The following is a 19,539-nucleotide window of genomic DNA, read 5'->3' as shown; positions in this document are numbered from 1 at the left end:
GTTATTCTGCCTGTTAGGATAGAGAGTACCCACCCGTGTTGCTCTGCATTACAGCTGTACCTACTTTAGAGATGTTTTTTACAAGTGTGGTAGATGTGACCAATTATTTTCTAACTCAAATTTATTTGATTTTTATTTATTTTACTCTCTTTTTAGGGGCAGACATAGCAGAACTCATGATGGACTTTGTTGAATGGCTGACTAATCAAGAGTTTGGTCACCAGTGTATTCTCAGTGTGAGAGATGTCTTGTCCTGGGTTAATTTTATGAATGTCATGGTAGACGATGAGTCGAATTCTGCCAAGGGATATAATCACATTTCTCCAATGATGTCTTTTATCCATGCTGCATGTTTGGTGTATATTGATGGAATAGGATCAGGTAAATCTTCAGTGCTCATTAGTAGCAAAACATATGAAACTGTGTATTTGTATTAATATTTTTTAGTCAAATGCAAACAAAATACTTTGGGCCAGCATGGAACATTTCTGGGAGAAGTTTTCACTGCCATTTACCAATATCATGTATGTCATATGCCTTCTTGTGTTTCGGTAGCAAGAGTTTGAATAATACAGAAAGCTTAAGAGAAGAACGGGCTTTGGAAATAAGGTGTCCTTAATTCTGTTGCTCACAGAACAATTTGTCCATGGTAAATAGTACTGGAAGCATTCGCAAGCAAAAACACTAAAATAAAATATAAACTTGTGTGCACAGAAGGAATTGAGTTTCTTAGTTATGAAATGAATGTGCCTAGTTATGTTTGTAAAGCACACACTTACTTAACTTTTCTAACTACAGGTACAACATCCTACTCAGCTGATACAGCTTTATTAGCTCGTGAAAAATGCCTGACATTTTTATGTGAGAAAATGAGTCAGTTCTTTGAGCTGACTGATTATCAGAAGAATGAACTAAAGATTTATGACAGAACAAAGGAGAAACAGTTTGTATGGATGGACAACTTCATGGGAATTCGCCCCTTTTTTATTCCAAGAGGCAAGAGACTTTATGGGAGTGGGTGGTTATTTATTCTGTGGTTTGTATTTTCAGTAACTTTGTTATTTGCTAAATCTAAGTAGGATACCTGAACCATCACAGAACAATTTATTTGTTCTCAAACCTTAAAAAAATGCCTTTTCTACCTCCACAAGTGTGTGGGTTGCAACTCAATCACATTTATTAAGAAGACGTATCTGTTCATCCCTTTCTTTGATGACTTCTTAATGGTTAATGGCCTAATTTTCGCAGACTTTTTTGGTTTAACAAAGCTTTTTTAATTTTGAGTTGTAATTTTCTGTCACTTTTGCACAGTCAGAATGCCTGTTAAGTTCCAATAACTAAAGCTGTAGCTCATCCTGGCCCTTGTGTAAAGCATGGGAAGCAGGGATCCTGAGTACAAAGCTAAACAGAATGGAGACTAATGTCCTGCCTCGCTGTAGGCTCTCGAAAATTTGCTGCAGTCTTTGCAAAAATTATTTAGTCCTTGCATTTCAGTTCTTCATGGGATAGATTAATGCAGATGGGACTAGCAAAAAAGTGCTTTTTACCCTTAAAATACAGTGACAGGACTAAAAAAGTGATGACTGTGAGCTTTCTAATTCAACTGGTTAGTTTTTACTAGATAGTAAAACTAATGTTCCTAATGTTGTATTGATCATTGATATTTAAACATTTTGGCATTCATGAATTGTGTTAGTCGTGCATAAAAGTGGACAAGGTAATGCTTTTTTGTAAATTGCTGAGTTCCTCTCTACTGAGTAGATCACAAAAGGATTCTCTTTGGATCCTTTTCATACTAAACAGGTATCAAGATGTGTAAGATAAATTGGTGATTAGTGTCTTGTATACCTGAGTAATGCTGTATTACAGATTTGGGGGAGTGATGTCCCAGTGAGCTATACTGGCTGGAATTTGGCAGACGAGCTCTGTACTCTCTCTCTCTCCACTGTATGCCATAATAACAGTAAAGAGAAAGCACATTTTAATTAAAGCAGTCTTCCTTCACAGAAGTAGCAGTGTATGGAAAAGATTAATACATTATTCTGTAGCATGACCGAATTGGATCCTTCAGTGTCAGTTTTTCAAGAGCTGCGTTTGAGTTTTAAACCCTCATGTCTGAAGCACAAGGACAGATTTATGTTTTTTTCAGCGATAGCTCTCTAGTTTAGTTCATGAACCGGAAGGTGTTGAAATTTCCTGACAAAATCAATGATATATTCATATGCTTTTTGCAAAATCCAACATAGATATGCGGAGATGGGTTGAGACACAGCTGTGGGTCAAACAGAAAGTGTATGTGCCTGATCTCTGAGAATGGCATACAAGCTTGATCTCCACTGCTTGCTGTACTGAGATCAGCAATTTACAGACATAACAATCTCATTCAGAGGCACACTGTCAACAGCTCCAGCATAAACATTCTGGTTTAATTGTTTTCTCTTTTACTTTTCCTTTGTTTTAGGCCCTGTTCTCCAGAGGAACAACATGACAGATTATGCTTTAAATGCTGGGACTACAGCAGTGAATGCACAAAGACTGTTAAGAGCCCTACAGCTTAACAAACCTATTTTGTTGGAGGGGTCACCAGGAGTGGGCAAGACCAGTCTAGTTGCTGCCCTAGCAAAAGCCTCGGGAAACTGTCTTGTTAGAATCAACCTGTCCGAACAAACGGTAGAATAAAGTACCATCTTTGTAACTTGGTGTTATGGCAGGGTAGAAGTCTTGTTTAACTTTAAAAATGCAGTTCTTTTTAACTTTGGCACTGAGTCTGAGATGTCAATTTTTCCTTCTTAGTCTAAAGATAAAACTGAATGGGTGGGGGAACCAGAAAGAGCAGTAAGCTTCTCTGAGTGAATGCCAATTCCCAGACATTTCTATTCTTTTCAAGTGAAGTCATGTGTATCTTTGTGTACTATGTTTTTCTTGGCTTCTGCAATGTTACTTGAAAACAGTTTTACGGCTTCTTAGCTTTTCTGTTCCAACTTAAATTTTTATTTTTAAAAATAGTAGCTGGTCACTGGAGTACTGCAATGGAAAACCTTTTAGCATTTTGCAGTTACTGAAATTTTTTAAATAAACCTAAATGTAGGTATTAAAAAGGAAGGGAGAAAATGCTAAGTAAAGTCAACAAAGGCTGTTTATGAACTTTTGTGAAGTCTTGTAGTTCCCCAACTCCCCTATCTTGTTCTCTGCTCCCAAAGGATGTGACAGACTTATTTGGAACAGACTTGCCTGTTGAAGGTGGGAAGGGAGGAGAATTTGCCTGGCGTGATGGACCACTGCTGGCAGCACTGAAGGCTGGACACTGGATTGTATTAGATGAGGTAAATTCAGGTTTGGGGGACAAATAAAATGGAATATTCTAGAAGAACAAACTTGATGTTTTGGCATGTAGGAGAGATAGCTTCAAAGGTTGATGACAGAAATAAATTTTGCTTACTTTTAGTTAAGCATGTGTAGTGCCACATTGAAAGTGATCATTACATGTATGAGAAAATTAATCTCCCTCTACTCAGTCCCTTTGCCCATTCAGTCTCCATAGAGAGAGGCAAGGACTAGACTTCTTTGATATGATAGAACAAGGGTTGAATCCCAGCCTAAATTACTGCAGAAAACCAAGGATATATTTGAATTACATTTGAAAGTTTTTAGGCAAGAGTGTCAATAGAAGCTTTGGTATACGTGGTCTTACATGAATATAATTTCACTGAAATAGAAGATGTTTTGCTGGGACAAATATATTGTGTTGGGTACTGATTTAATTGATATGCAGAAGAGTTCCATCATGTGAATATAAGCTATCCTGTCACCACAGGTTTGTTCACGTACCATGTAGCAAATGCTTTCAAGCATACATGTGCACAGATCTGCCTTCTTGGCAATGTGCATTCTAATTACTACACAGTGCAAATTCCTGAATTTTTTAGCCCCTTGTATACTTCCTTTTTCCCCCCCTATTGAGTAGAATACGACTTTAAACAACCATTATATTTAAATAACCTAGTCTACCACCTTTTAAAAAGCCAGCCAACAAAACACTGAATGTCACGGAAGTTCAGAAGAAAGATCTTGAACATGCAGGTTTTACAATGGATAATTGTTGTGATATCCAAATGAAAAAAACACAGTAAAAATAACAAGTACCCATAAGGAAAAGTGATAGTTACTCCAGTGTAATAGCAGTCTAACTGGAGGTAGTAACATGTCATAGTTCTAGAACAGCAAAGAAATTGAATTTTACTTTCTATGTATTCCAGACTATTAAACTAGAGACTATGCAAAAATGTTTTGTGGAGCATTAATATTATATCCTTATTTCTTTCCTCAGTTGAATCTGGCTTCTCAGTCTGTATTAGAGGGGCTAAATGCATGCTTTGACCACAGAGCTGAGATTTACGTTCCAGAATTGGGAATGAATTTTCACGTACAGCACAAGACGACTAAGATTTTTGGATGCCAGAATCCGTACAGGCAAGGAGGTGGAAGGAAGGGTCTGCCCAAGTCCTTTCTTAATAGATTTACACAGGCAAGCTTATTTGTTTGGTTTAAACTATGTCATGATCCTGTCTTGTAGTTTTCTGATTGTGTCAACACTCTGAATCCTCTTGATTTTACAGGTGTATGTTGATCCACTGTCAGCAGAAGATATGAAGTTTATTGCAAATACATTGTTTCCTGCTATTGATAAAACTGTTCTTGCTAAAATGGTTGCTTTCAATAACAAGGTAAGTATGGTTTTGTTTCTTTTGTGTAGAAGTAGGCAAAATGCAACAAAATTGGAAAAAAATTAAGTCTCATGTTATACATTTTTATAGAGAGCTGCATGGGTAAAACAAGAGGGATGGAAGTATATGCAAAAGAAAGTAAAGAACACCACTAAACCCAGTACCTGAATTCTTGTACCACGACAATCAGGTTCTTGGCTGATAATTGATGAGGCATTGTTTTTCATAGAAGACAAAACATGCATACACAGTAGTAGTAATCTTAAGAGAAAGTAGTATTCTGTGACCTTATGTAAAATCTCCTCTGGCAGCATCTTACTGAATGTTAATTTATAAGAGTGCAAGAGTGAACAGGAAAATTGAGCTGAGTGTTGGAGAAATAGTAGAGGACAGACAAACTAAATCAAGCTTTAGTTCTGACATATTTTCAGCAAAGTGAATGTAACTTGCTCTTTTGGTTGTCATCTGTCTTGCAAGCAGTGCCAAAGGCAAAAGTTCAGTTGAGGTTTTTGAAAAAATATTTGAAACCACCTTGTGGGTAGAATAAAAGATTATATTTTTAATTACTGCTTTTTTTTTACAGATTGACAAAGAAGTCATGACTGAAAGAAAATGGGGACAGAAAGGAGGACCCTGGGAGTTCAACTTACGTGATCTTTTCCGCTGGTGCCAGCTAATGCTTGTTGATCAGTCACCAGGATGTTATGATCCAGGCCAGCATATGTTTTTGGTATATGGAGAAAGAATGAGAACCAAGGAAGACAAAGAAAAGGTGAGCTGTGTGTTCTCCTTCCTCGCTCTTCAGATGGGCAGGAAATATTTACAGAAATCCAAGTGTAAATTTAAAGATTCTTTGCAATTCATTCATAGACATTATCTCTTACTAAAGAAAATAGGTTTGTTTGGGATTTTAAGGTTTGACATACATACCTGCTCCCCTTGCTGTTTGAAATATCAATTTAATTAGAATAAAAGCAGAAAACTGGTGTAAGTGAAGGCAAGTAGAATAACAAAGGACTTAAACAGAGCAAAACAGAACATATTCTTGTGTGATTCTGTTTTAAATAATGTTTGCCACCTTCTTTTCCCTCTCTTGCCTGGAAGTCTTTTGCTTTTGTTTAGTTTCACAGCATTTAAAAGGTATTAAACTAGAAGTGAAAGACTGAAGTTACTGACTGTATGTGACTGCATATTTTTCTCCTGGGTTTACTTTCCCCTCCCTGTAACGTTGTTATATTTTTCTGTGTTGTCAAAGAGCTTACTTATTAAGTGAATTCTGTTCCAGTACTTTGTTAAAGAGAAGCATTGCTTACAGTATTTCAAGTCACAGGAAACCATGATTAATGAAGGAGTTGCTGCGTGCAGCTCACACTTGTGTTAATGGCTGGCTCTACTTTGAGTTAAATGACATTTGTGATTTAACTGTGTTAGTTACTATCACACGGCTGTGGAGCTTAGAGGAAAGGCTACGTTAGAAGTAAATTTCTAGAAGTAAATCTTTGGAACAATGGATACCTTGAACTGATAAGTCTCTTTTTTGCTCTTTCGACTGTTCTAGGTTATTTCCATATTTAGAGACATTTTTGGCCAGGAGGCCCATGTCTATACAGGAACCAGGGCGTTTCACATCAATCCATATAATGTTCAGGTAAACTGTTGACAAGAGATTTTGTGAGGGGAGAGAGAAGTAAGGAACTTGCACAGCTAAACTCTCGTTTGCCTCTTGGAGTATTCATCCATGTGTCTCTCATCCCTTTCAGATTGGTTATTCAGTTCTTTCTCGTGGCAACTGTATTCCTCATCCTGGCAGAAATCTCTCATTTCTGCATCATTCACTGCAGTCCCTTGAGTCCATAATGAAATGTGTGCACATGAGCTGGATGGTAATCCTGGTGGGCCCAGCAACTGTCGGCAAAACCAGTCTTGTTGAGCTGTTGGCCCATCTCACTGGCCATCGACTAAAAATCATGGCAATGAACAGTGCAATGGATACAACTGAACTCCTGGGTGGATTTGAACAGGTAAATGCTGTTTTGGTTATATTTCACCTTCCTACCTAACGGTGACCAGTCACTGTGAGCTTAGTGTTTACAAATGGAGCCTATGTCACCCAGTCTTCTGCATGAGCTAACTCTGTAATGGCCTGTTTGCAGGTTGATATCAATAGGCCGTGGCAGCACCTCTTGGAAAAAGTGGAGAATGCTGTGAGCACACTTGTAAGGGACAGTCTTCTCCTGACAGAAATTTGTGCAGATGACGCTGAACTTGTGCTGCGTGCTTGGAGCAATTTCATCCTGAATTACAAACCCAGATCTCTGGGTGAAGGAGGTAGAAGTGTTACAGCTGAGTTAGTGAGCAAACTGGAGGGAATACTTGTGCTTACCCAGCGACTGAATAACAAAATAAATTCTTACTCAAAGGCAGGTATGTATGGTGGGCAATTTAAAGTACCGAAATTCTCCTGTATTGAGCTACTCAACATATGATGCAATACAAGCTCTTATCTTGTATTCCTAAGAAAGGGAACTTGGATATGCTATTCTTGCATTTTTACTCTGAAGCACTTATCAGCTGATTGTTATGAATGTCAGCAGAGTAACATATGGGTTGTTTTTCCTTTTCTTATTTTTTTAATCATTGTTTAACATAAAGCATTAGTATCCATAAAATTTCATCTGATGGGATGAAGGGGTGGAGAAGAATATCTGTTTAGGGAGGAAAGTGTCAGTCTGGGTTATATGTCTCTGCTTGCAAACCCCTTCTGTTCACATGGATTTGGCTCACAGAAGGCTACTTGAAGAGTTGGAGCCTCTGCTGTTCTGTGCCCCCAGAAAGGAGGAAGCATATATGTTTATGAACAAATAATGACTATTTTTCTTGAATGGAACAGGAAACTTCCTCAGCAATGTAAGTCTCAATGTAAGATATACTTCCTTTCAGAGTTTGCTCACCTGGTAGAAGAGTTCCGGCACTTCAAGCTACAACAAGCCCAGGCTGCTGACTGTAACAACCATGGCACTTTTGAGTGGGTGGATGGAATGCTGGTTCAGGCCCTGCAGTCTGGAGATTGGCTCTTAATGGACAACGTTAATTTCTGCAAGTAAGAGATTTTAGTGACCTTGTTTCAGTGAGTGAATCCTTTGACCTACCCAATTGACTTTGCCTCTTACTGTGTGGCTCACAGCTGAACATTTTACATTAGATAATACACAGGAGTAGTAACTTAGATTTTTTGGAAGAGTGTCTTCCTTCTTAGCTTCCTTCCAGCTTAGCAGTTGATGGTTTTCCTGTTACTTTATAAAGTAATTAAGTGTTTTGCTTTCTGTTTAAGACTGGTACCATTTTGATTTCAGATCAGAAAGGGGTCAAATTGTTACCTTTGCATAACCATATGAATTTCTTTTGAATACAGCCCTTCTGTGCTGGACCGCTTGAATGCTTTACTTGAACCAGGAGGTGTTCTTACCATGAGTGAGAGAGGTGTGATAGATGGCACAATTCCTACAATATCTCCTCATCCAAACTTCAGGTGCATTGCATTTCTGTTTGGTGTTGTTTTGAGGTTTTTTTGCCTTTTATGTTTCCCCCTTACCAAATACCAGGTTTACAATAAAAATGTCATCAGTGAGCCAGTCTTTTGGTATTTGGAATGCTGTTCAGTTTGCCATGTACTGTAGTAACACTGTCTGGCAAGGAAGAAAACTGCACTGTGATAAGCATATAAGAGAGAACTTAAGAGGTTTTGCTTTATATCCCTGTTGTAGCACAGACCATATACTGAAAAATTCATAGCAGTGTACCACTACCTTGATTTTCCATTTCTAAATTAGGATTTCAGCACTTCCCTCTCTCACTGTAGTTGAAGTTGAGGGAACATGTGTTGAAGATGGTGAAGTATTTAGATATGCTGGTATATGGACATAATAATTTTCTTCCCAGCTTTTTCCATCTCATCTATAAATTTGAGTTTCCTGTAATGATAGAACTTTAAACCCCAACAAACCACCCAAACCCAAACAGGCAATCTGTTGCCTCAGATCTGAATGAGTCTGTGGGGAAGATGGGGGGAGAGCATATAGAGTATTCTGTATAATTCCTACCTCTTATAAATTCATGAAAAGAATATTGGGACTGATATGCTCTGGTTCCTCTGAATTGGAAACAACATTTTGACTTCACAGAAACCTGTTTTCACTGCATTGTATCTCAGAAGTAGATTTTCCTCCTTGCTTTTAAGAGATGTCTGCTGATAGTATTAATTACTTGGGTAATTAATATTTTAGTTTTTAAACAGCACATATTTATCTGAAGCTGTTGCTAAGACTTTTAAAAGCCTTTATAGCTCAGAGGCATAGCTTAACTTTTCTTTGGAAGTGGACAAATGATAAAACAGACATAGCTCAGATATGAGTTGAAAGTCATGCAGAATATCTGTGTCTAATTTCAAAGTATAACTATTAATACAGATTTCTTATTTAAATTCAGTAACTGTCTCTGGCTTTCTAGATATTAGTGTCCCCATTTTTATGAAGATGAATTTACTTTATGGAAGAGCAGATTTGGTGGTTCTGGAGTGATAGTTTAAGGACCTAAGTTACGTCTTAAGAATGTAAGGCAGTGGAACTAGATGATGTTGTAGATCCCTTCCAGCTTGAATTATTCTATTCTAATACCCAACAGACTTTTCCTTTCTATGGATCCAGTTCATGGGGAAATATCCAGAGCCATGCGGAATCGTGGGATTGAAATTTACATTCCTGGGGAGAATGATGGAAATGTATTGGACAGTCTGGATTTGAAGTTACTCCTTCATAGCTTGGGTTTAGTTGGAGATAGCGTCTGTGACGCACTTATGGCTGTGCATTCAGAAACCAAGGCGGCAATAGCAGGTAAGAAAAGTCACTTCGGTGTTTGTTAACAACTTGGGCTTATTACATACGTATGGATGAACTCTTCAGTATTAAAGCTAAATGCTGTGTATCTTTCAGGTTCTGTGTCATCTTTGTCATCTGTGCTTCAGGCTGCTGTATTGATTGTGCAGCAAATACAAAGAGGCTTTGGATTAGCAAAGTCTTTTTACAGAGCCTGTTGGGAAGTTTATGGCCACTCACAACAACTGCAGATTAACCAAAAGGTAAAAGTCCTCTATTTGGAAGCTTCTCTTGTATCATCTAGATAAGTGAAAAATGTAATTTCCTGAGGCTATGTCCTGTTTCCTACGTGCCTAAGAGTGAGGGATTGATGAAGATGGTGCTCTTGGAGAGATAAATCAAACAATTCTAAACGTCTTCTCAATTATTTGTCAAGTGATGAAGAAAAGGTGTTAAGTGGCATTGGAACATTTTTTGTATCTTTTAGATACTGAGCCTTTTTTAGCTCCGGTATAAGCAGTACAGTTCTCCATGTAATTTAACAGATTGGTTGAAGCTCCAGAAGTTGGAGCTTTTTAGTACTGAATGGTGAAGTACAGTGAATTTCATTTGTCACCTGCCCTTTCATGACATATTTCCTCAGCCTTGTGGCATGCTACTGGAGACAGAGGTCAGATGAGTGAGAGTTGCATAAAGACTCTAAATTTGTGATATGCTTTTTGAGATAATCCCCATGATTTGTCCTACATTTTGTAGACAGTGGCTCACTCATTTGCAGCATAAGGGAGCTGGAGAATATCCAGTTTGGACTCTGAGGCTGGTTTTTAACAGCTTCAGCTGAGACTTTAGGATAAGTCTGTAGCCTGTAACACTGTGGATGTTATCATCTGCAGACATGTTCAATTCCTGTTTTAAACTGTACAATATGTTATTCCACTTCTGGTAGGAATGTTTTGGTACTTTTATTGTGTTTCTAGAACATTTGGTTTATAGTGATTTCATAATAAATACATGTAATTAAAGAGTTTCCTGAGCTATTGCACTTGAATATGTGTTACATGTTTAAATATGATTCTAAAGTGCTTTTTGGTTGTTTGTTGTAGCTTGTGTTAGAATTGGTTACACAGCATACTTCCTCTCTGGCTTCCCATGAAACTTGGGGTGAGTCTTTGCTAGCAATGGGACTGTGGCCAGACTCCCTACCTACAGGTCTGTTTGCAGCTGAAGACTCACTTCTTTCGACAGTCCGGAGTGATGCACAGGTCCTAATGTATTGTCTGCATAGACTTAACCTTAGAAACTGCAGGTAGGCTGGAAACATTATTTTTGTCTAATAAATAAGAAGTGATATATGTGAACTACTCATGGCATGTCATTGTTCCTTGCTGCAAAATTCTTCATCAAATTGCACAGGCAGAAACTGTGATCTTCATGCTCTGTAACTGTGTTTCTGTTACCTTTCCATGCAACCACTACAAATAAAAGTTTAATTATTTACTGTTTTATGCTTCAGTCTTCAAAATACTCAAAATATATATAAAATACTTAATTCTTTAATCTTCATTAAGTATACATTTGACCCATTTTGAGAGTTGCTAGGAGTATGCATTTAGCAGAAAATGTGAATGCAAACACTGGATTTAATAGGTAATAAGAGCTACAAAATTTCTTCCTTCAGTTTCCTTCTGAGCTTTAAAAAACCCAAGTGTTTAACTAATTCAAAATATACTAATGATCCTTGGTATTTTATGTTTTTGTGTAATCGATTATTCATCAGTTATTTTAAGTCCTGTCGCTTCAGATGAAAAAACACATTTTCTTCTTTAGACAGAGCTGTCTGAGAGAAGCAGAGGCCCATGTGCAAGGGGCATATGCAAGAATTTTTTTTTAATGATTTCTTGTGCAACTTATTTTCACAACACTGGTGTAAAAACTTCATTTCCGCCTTCTTTGCTTAGTAACCTACTCTGGACAGGTACTGTGGTTTGCTTCCAGTGAAAGAACAAGCTGTAGAAGTTATTACTAAGATATAATGTTGAAATTGTAAAACCTTAGCAACATTCTGTGGTGTTTGCTTTTTTGTTTGTTTTTGTTTGCTTGTTTTTTAATCAATGACACTTGCTTTCTTATCTTTTATCTTTTTTTTTAACTTCTGGTGCACAAATCAGTTAGAATTTCTCAGTGATATGCTGTGCATATTCACTTCGGGTACTGCATGAATTTTTGACAATAGTGAGTTCCTAATGGTAGACACTCCCAACTTGTTTGAAGTTGGAAACCGGTTTTAAAGATAAATAAAGGAGGAAAGATTATTGTGTTGCTACCCTCTTGCCTGCAGATGGTTGCATCCTGAGTAGCTCTGACTTGCAAAATATATTATTCCCTGGATCTGGCAGTTTGAGCCCTTGATTACTGGAATTCTTTTTGTTTCAGGACACTACCACTGACTCTGCAAGATCTTCAAAAAATTATGCAGTCCACTAACCCCGAGAGTCTCAAGTTCAGTCCTGTTGAGATAGATGCAAACTGGATGGATAAAATGGAAGTTCTCCATGCTTCAGTCAAATTGTTCATAGAAAAGGCAACCAATCAAGATTGGAAATTACGAGTTAAATGGCTTAACTCCTTAGCCAAAAATCTCTCACAGGTGCTTGGTATGTAATTATTTAACTTTCTGTTTTGCCTAAGGGATGATTTGTTGTATTTTCACAAATTGTAAATCTTCCATGAAAACATTCAGACCATTCAAATTATATGACATGAAAACTCAACTCTCCACACTAAATTGAGGGCATTGAGGCTCCACAGAGGGACAGAAACAGGTTGTGCATATTAGGGACAACAGGAGGCTTTGGGCTAAACATTGTCCTTTATTATTCGAACATGTGTGTAACTTGTACCACTTTTGAATTATAGTTATTTTTGGATCCCTCTTGGTCTGTGTATGCAAATATGCCTTTCTTTTCACTATTTCTTTTAGTGATAGTAAAAACAGTAAAATGTCTCTGTGTATTTGGTGTTAAAATACAAATGGTTAGAAAGCCGAGAAACTGCAGAACTGAGATTTACTGAAGCAGTATTCACTGAACGAACATTCAGGATAGTAGCTGAGATGAGCTATTCACTGCTTAATTACATTATTAATCACATTAAACTTATGGAGAATTTAGACAGGAGTTAGTCCAAGTAATTCACACACTTAACTTCCTTTTATGGTGTGAAATTTCAGTTTGTGTTGTCCCTACGTTAATGGGATTGCTTCCCCTTTATTTTGCTGACTTTTCAGGCAGGTAGGTCTATAAACTAGAAAATAGCTAGAAAATTACTTGAATGAAAAGTATGTGCTTTTTTTTCTTTTAAATTGGAGAGAAAAAAAACCCCACAAAACTAGTTGTACTGAGAGGAAGTTTTGAAGGTATAAGCTCATGGATTTTCACAAGCCATATTTTTAAAGCATACATGAAGTATACCAGTTTAACTAGAACTCTGTGCTGGATTTATGTCTTCAGCCATGACGTTCTGACTGCTTTTAAGACTGCTTGAAGCTAATACAAAATAGTATCAACCAGCATATCCAGAGTGCATGCACAGATTTGATTCAGTCTGCTTGTGCTGGCTCAGTTGAATTTATTTTTCTTTGTTTGTATTAAATGCTCTTTTATGCCTCTGTTCTCTCCTCTTCACCTACAGATTCAGTGCGGATACAGCTGGAAGCTGGTGCCGTAGCCCTTGGTTGTTTCTATGCCAGTCCTCTCTCATCTGGAGTCAGTAACATGATTAAATTGCTACAGCCAAATATGACAGGTACTTTGAAAAAAAAAAATATGTAAGACATTGGTGCTTCCAGAGTTAAGCAATATTTTGAAGAGCGATGCATATATTCCCTGCCTTTCTGACTTGGTAGTTTAGGCACCCTGTTTTTCCCCAGGATTTTTTGTGTTAGCCCACCTGAAACCCATGTTGTGGCCTATAATTTTCCCTTGGTGTTTTATAGAGTTCAGGCCTGTAGTTCCCTTTCCAAGCTTGTTAGGTGCATGAAAGCTATATACAGTGACACTGGACCTTTTATGGGTGATTGGCGATCTTTTGCCTAGGTTATGAGTTGGACTTGTTTCCACACTGTCTGTTTGGGTACTCTGCTGTTTAATTTACTGTCACTGTTCTGTTTTACAGAACCTGCAGTCAACTTAATGTTTTTCTGCTTGGATATCTGGAGTGAGAGAGTTCAAGACTCTGCCTTCCTCTTAGGCTTCCTTCTTTCTTTCTCTGATGTTCTTGCATAGGCAGGGGGATCAAGAAAAGTCTTTCACTGAGTAATGTTTGCACTGCTGTCCTATCTCGTCTGCCTTTCCAGATGAACATGTGATGCCTCTGGACCCAAGATGGAATATGCAGTTTTTGGAGATCATTAGAAATTCGACGAACTTCAATACAGAAATGGAACACACAGACCAGCTTCTAACCCTTTTGAAATCTGCAGCAAATCGGTAGGTTACAAAAAAAACCTAACTTGTAAAGACTGTCCAATGACTGTAATCAGTGCTGAGTGAATACTTGTGGTGTCTGCCAAGTATGTTTTTAGGTTTTGACAGATGTGATCTAAAATACCAGGCAGAGTTTTTGTACAGTATTTAAATTCTTTGCTTCTGTTTCCTGCAGATGCATACTAAAACTAATCACTTAGTATAAGGAGCAGAGCTCACAGCATTCCATATAGGCTGCAGTACTTCAAAGACAAACCACAACTGTGGGACAAAGCAGTAAAGAGGCTGAAGCAGCAGTGTGAAATCTCTAACGTAACTTAAATAGTTACACTACTTTTGAATTTGGACTGCTTTTCCTAAAAAAGTAAAAATTATACAGATTTCGAGGTTGCAGCATAAGGAAGCAGCTGTTCACATATCCTGCAGGCCACGGTGTTGCATCTGTTTAGTAGCTGGTTTGTTTTGTACCTGGTGAAGTCAGGAATCAACTCTTTGTGAAGCCTGCTTCTCCAGAAACCGTATTCAAGCAATTAGTTGTGCTGCACTTGGTTCTTTTATAATACAGTGAATGTAATATGGTTCACTTTGTAGTTCATCACTCTCATAAGGCTGAGGCTTTAAAATAGTACTGGATTTTTAACAACTTTATTTTTACTTCAGGGCAGCATTATTTCTTGACCGAGAAAAAAGAAGTCACACTGAGAAGAATTTGATTTCCAGCAAGAAGCCAAGAAACAGTGTCTTAAGAATGTCTGTAGATTTCCGCAAAAGTAGGTTGATTTTCACAGTTCCCTTTGTTTCTATATTCAATTTGATATATGGTTAATTTGCAGTACTATGAAATGTGTACTTTAAACATGGTATGTCCTGAGCGTGCAAAGAATGTGTGAATGTAAAGCAGTCAGATGAGGACTAATGTGGTATCTAAAACATTATTCTTAAATTAGATATACCTTATTTATGTCCTGCCTTTACTAGGTAATGAGTGAATATAATTTCTCTCTTAATTATCTAAACTTTAGGATAATGGTGGAGAGAAATTAGAGTAGTGTTTTGTCTTCAGCTAGTAAGAAGAGCCAAGTTCTTCAGACATGCTTTTGTTTTATGTATGTAGGAAGTTTAATTTCTAAAGCAAAGGGTAAGAATTCAGTGATGAAGTTACTGTGCTGCATAGAAGCAACTGATCAATGATTCCCTCATTATGGGTTTTATATCTATAGATATATATAAAATGCATAGAGGTAATAGAGAATTGTGCAAATAGCAAAGGACTGCTTTTATTACTTCAATTCTTGGAACTTTTCAGATTGTTATTTTTTTCTCAACCTTGGAGAGGATCTAGTGATCAGAAGTTGACTCCTATGTGTCATGTGATGTGGCTGGAATGTTTAGTCTCTCTCTGTCTTTCTTTCCCTCTTCTCCAAACCTCAGATCCAGGAAGTTACAACTGTCTTCCTCATGCAATCGTGGTCAACCTCGTTGCTTTCTTTGAACTTTGGGATGCGTTTGCACTTCACTGGGTGAAGTCTACTCAGGTGGCCCTAAGTGATGATGACATGCATGATGTGAGTAGACTTTTCGTCATACATGGAAGTTAAATGAAATGAGATTGTGTGCAGAACACTATTTTTAGTTTCAGGGACCATGGAATAAAGCACAGTGCTTCTGTGGGTATTCAGAATATGCCTGGCAGCAGGCAAATGATCATGTTTGTTTTAGTGGCTGTATTTGTGCTCTTTCTTCTCATTTGTTCTGTGTTGAATGTAGGTTTTCAGCCTGCAGATACTTGGGGTGGGAATTATCTTACCTAAATGTACATACCTGGGATGTAGATAGTCAGAACTTCATCATCAAGCCTTCTAATGCCTGCTTAGGATGGCATGAATTGTGCTGTAGAAGTGCCTCTTTCTCTCCACTGATGGTAAAGGGACTATCCACATCCATCCGCGATAAGAACATCTGAACCTGGACAGGTGGCATGCAGGTCACGGGGGTGGTTTGCTTCTCCCTCTTCCTTTTCAGACCATGAATATCATTTTGCTGAAATCTTGACATTGTAAACATGGTGCAGGGATTGCTTGGTTTTGGCTTGTGGTTCCACCTGCCAGTAGAGCTGTGTGATATTTTTAGAGAACCTATAATTGAGTACTGGTTGTGTAGCAGTAAATACAAAGCATTGTGGGAGCTTGAAGTTAATGCAAGTGGTAGTGGGTTTGCTCTTTCTCTTGCTTGAAGTACAAAGTATTCTGTAATATGCAGCAGTGGTAAAACTGTAACCTTTTTATCCTTGTTAGATTTTATACTGCTTGCTGTGGCGTGACCGGTTCTGGGCAGTCTCTGACACTGTGACAGTGGATTCACCAGGGTTGTCACTTCTGTCTCTGCACTGGCACTGGGTTATGAAACACCTAATTGACAGAATTCCTCAGATGCTTACTGGATCAGACCAGAACAAGTGAGTGGCTTTGTGTAGTGGCTCTTGGTTTGTTTCTGTTAAATGTCTGTATAAATTACTATTTTCTTTAGTATTATAGCTAATTTGCATTGTTTGCCATTAGTGATGCAAGTACAGTATATTAAATAACTGTTCATTTTTAAAATTCAGGGTTCCTAACATTGGGCTTCTGCTTGCTCAAATGATCATCTAGAATTTTTACCCCATTAGTAAAAGGATAAGAGAGGGACTAGCCTTTCTTATGCATCCTTTTGCCTTGTTTCTTAAATTTCTGTTAATTGCATGGGCTTTTTTCTCCCCCCTACCCCTCTTTTTTTTTTTTTCCTACAAGGATTTCCAGGGAAATTCAGTCTGTTTCACAGCAGATTCAGAACTGCTTGGTCAATCCTGCTGGTGTTTCTGCCAATATGAAAATATTACAGAAGTCTCTAGGAAGACCTCTTCCTTTTAAGGTAATTACATTAAATGCTACTAAGAATTTGAGGAGATTTTTCTAAGAAAATGTATTTAAATTGCAGGTGTAAACTGCATTTTCTTATAAATGACAGTAGCTGCTGGTATTTTTTATTATTCTGTGTATTTATTGCCCCTAGTTTAGTTAGATTGCCATGTTGAAGTGTTGTTTGTCTGTATATTCTATGTAGTTTCTTCACGAGAGAAAAGAAAAAAAACTTAACAAGGAGGAATTGTGGGCAACGGTTTCAGTTTCTGTTTTCTGCTGTATTGAGTAGGGCTACTGAAAGATTGTGAACTTGTTGTGCGGTTGTGTGCATGTGAATTTGAAATCTTAGTTTTGACTGCAGTCACAAATCTTGTTTGCTGTTTTGTTAGTGCTGCTGAAACAAATTGTCCTTTCCACGTTTCCAGGATAAACTGGGCATGGAATGTTTTTCTCAGTTGAAAGTCCTCAGCAAACCACTTAACATCTTGGAGCTAAGATTGGCCTTTGGAGAAAGTAGATGGCAGGAAAAAATGTGCTGTCTGAAAATTGCTGCCACTGGAATGAAGACGAAGAAAGCGTTGCTGCAAGCTGATGGCCTGATAATAAGAGCCAACCATTTAGAAGATGTTAGTCTGGGTAGGTCAGACTTTTAAAGAGCCCAAAAGGATGATTTCTGTCATCTCCATCCTTTCTGTATACAAATGGAAAGGATGTTAAATGTTCAGTGGCAAGAAATACGGTACATGCATTTATGTACCTCTTACAATCTGTCAAACAGGTCAACTACAGATTTTTTTGAAAGCTGTGCATTCATACCTGAGAGCAGAAGGAGTTAAATATAGTCATGCAGAAGAAAGGTTTCCTGAAGACACCATCTCCAACCAGTTAGACCCTGCCTTGGTAAATCAGCTCTGCAGTCAAGTTCAGCTGTGGCCTGCAATGGAATACATAAGCGTGCTCTGGCAGTACAAAATGACAGCAGATTTTGTGGCCAAAGCTTGTACAAGAAGGTAAGAAGGCGGCTGTAGAAAGAAATCCTATATTCCTTCCATGAGATACAGAATCCCTGGCTAGAAGCTGCAGCTTTGGTGCTTTACTTCTGCATGTAAATCTCCGTGTGTCTGCACATATGTTATATATATATATATATATATATTTAACTCTGTGTATGTGCATGTATATCTCTGTAGGACACAAATATGTGTATTTGTGTATACAAATGCATGTGCACTCCTTGTCTGGATGCAGAATTGCACCCGGGGAAATATAAAAAGTATCAGCAGAGAAATGGTTTAGTGTTATATTGAGAAAGTAATTTTTTTCTTTTCTAGCTTGCTTTATTAAGGCAAATACAGGGATGCTGATGTCCAAGCCCCTTGAAGTAAACACACGAGACTCCAGAAATTGCTTTATTAGTGGTAGAATGGGTCATAGATGACTGAAAATTAAAACCTTTTATGTAGTAAATGGCACATAGCATTTTTCTTTTGCAAATACATATTTGCCTTTTAATGAAATAGAAGAGTCCTTCAGGTTAGGAATCAACATGAAGATGTTTATCACCATGTTGTTGGGGGCTACTGCAGTCTGGATTACACCTGAAGACAGAGAAAGTACACTAGCATGCATGCTTCCTTTTGTGTGAACTATACACACATAGAATCATAGTTTAAATTAACATTATTTATTTAGGATGTGTTACTGTTGTTTTAAGGGGCCAAATGTATTTATTTTTTATCTGGCTTCCCATTCCTTAAAAAAGAGCTATTCATTTATGGATTTCAGTGAAAGTACTGTTTGTGCAATGAGACTCTTAGGATCACTGCTTCACTCTTGAATTCAGCGAAGTTCTGATTTTTTACAAAAACTATGAAGCTAGAAGCCAGTTTGTTCCCAAATGTTTTGTATGTTTTGTTAAACATGTAGCTTATAGCTACAGGAGTTTCCACTTCTTCCTCTTTTTCTTGTGTTTTTGTCAGCTTGGAAGGATTCAAGGTATTGAGTACTTGTTCTTCAATGTTTGAAATGCTGTTGTTTTAACCTCTCAGTGACTTTGCCTGCCATTCTTGATTTGTTTTACTATCCAAATAATTTATTTCATGTACCCTGCTTAAACATTACTTCGGTTTTATTTTTTTACCTGCTACAGGGAGAACTGCAGTCAAGAACTAAGCATGTGTTCAGAACTAGCTCAGTTTATAGCTTTTTCTCTGAAGATGACACCAGCTGCTTCTCATCAGCTCTCTGGACTGTGGCACTTGTTGCACCTTAATGAAGTAAGGACAAGTTTTAGTTTAATTAGCCTTGCAAATGTTTTCAACAGATTATCCAAAATATGTATATCTCTCAGTTTCTTGACATGCAGTTTTCCTCCCCGTGCCTGACAAAATCTGTTCCTTCTTTTAATAAGGAAGGTTATTAACTGTGGGCCTTCAGAAAATGTAATTAAAATATGATGTTAAAACATAAATAAAATACAATGAAGTCTTAAATAACATAGTTCTGTATGATCTGTTTTGGTAGTATTGTTCCATTTATCCATCTGTGACCTAACGGAAAACAG

General features: G+C 37.6%; 1 protein-coding gene across 2 annotated transcripts in view; it reads left to right on the top strand.

Annotated features, from left to right (window-relative positions):
* Positions 1–19,539, top strand: part of MDN1 (midasin AAA ATPase 1) — a 95,736-nt gene that overhangs the window by 38,125 nt on the left and 38,072 nt on the right. For both annotated transcript variants that reach the window (XM_027644910.1, XM_027644911.1), the window contains exons 34-58: positions 157–381; positions 799–996; positions 2,462–2,670; positions 3,201–3,323; positions 4,328–4,525; positions 4,617–4,724; positions 5,308–5,496; positions 6,283–6,372; positions 6,485–6,745; positions 6,878–7,148; positions 7,665–7,824; positions 8,137–8,253; positions 9,405–9,613; positions 9,713–9,858; positions 10,699–10,901; positions 12,029–12,249; positions 13,286–13,399; positions 13,950–14,082; positions 14,740–14,849; positions 15,511–15,644; positions 16,374–16,534; positions 16,866–16,986; positions 17,402–17,612; positions 17,755–17,986; positions 19,126–19,252. In XM_027644910.1, coding sequence (XP_027500711.1) covers positions 157–381; positions 799–996; positions 2,462–2,670; positions 3,201–3,323; positions 4,328–4,525; positions 4,617–4,724; positions 5,308–5,496; positions 6,283–6,372; positions 6,485–6,745; positions 6,878–7,148; positions 7,665–7,824; positions 8,137–8,253; positions 9,405–9,613; positions 9,713–9,858; positions 10,699–10,901; positions 12,029–12,249; positions 13,286–13,399; positions 13,950–14,082; positions 14,740–14,849; positions 15,511–15,644; positions 16,374–16,534; positions 16,866–16,986; positions 17,402–17,612; positions 17,755–17,986; positions 19,126–19,252 — 4,271 coding nt within the window. The remainder of the gene's footprint in view (positions 1–156; positions 382–798; positions 997–2,461; positions 2,671–3,200; positions 3,324–4,327; positions 4,526–4,616; positions 4,725–5,307; positions 5,497–6,282; positions 6,373–6,484; positions 6,746–6,877; positions 7,149–7,664; positions 7,825–8,136; positions 8,254–9,404; positions 9,614–9,712; positions 9,859–10,698; positions 10,902–12,028; positions 12,250–13,285; positions 13,400–13,949; positions 14,083–14,739; positions 14,850–15,510; positions 15,645–16,373; positions 16,535–16,865; positions 16,987–17,401; positions 17,613–17,754; positions 17,987–19,125; positions 19,253–19,539) is intronic.

The sequence above is a fragment of the Corapipo altera genome, unplaced genomic scaffold, assembly GCF_003945725.1.
Source record: "Corapipo altera isolate COAL_440 unplaced genomic scaffold, ASM394572v1 2, whole genome shotgun sequence".
Taxonomy (NCBI): domain Eukaryota; kingdom Metazoa; phylum Chordata; class Aves; order Passeriformes; family Pipridae; genus Corapipo; species Corapipo altera.
The sequence above is the reverse complement of the archived record's forward strand: the minus strand, read 5'-3'. Positions and strand labels throughout refer to the sequence as shown.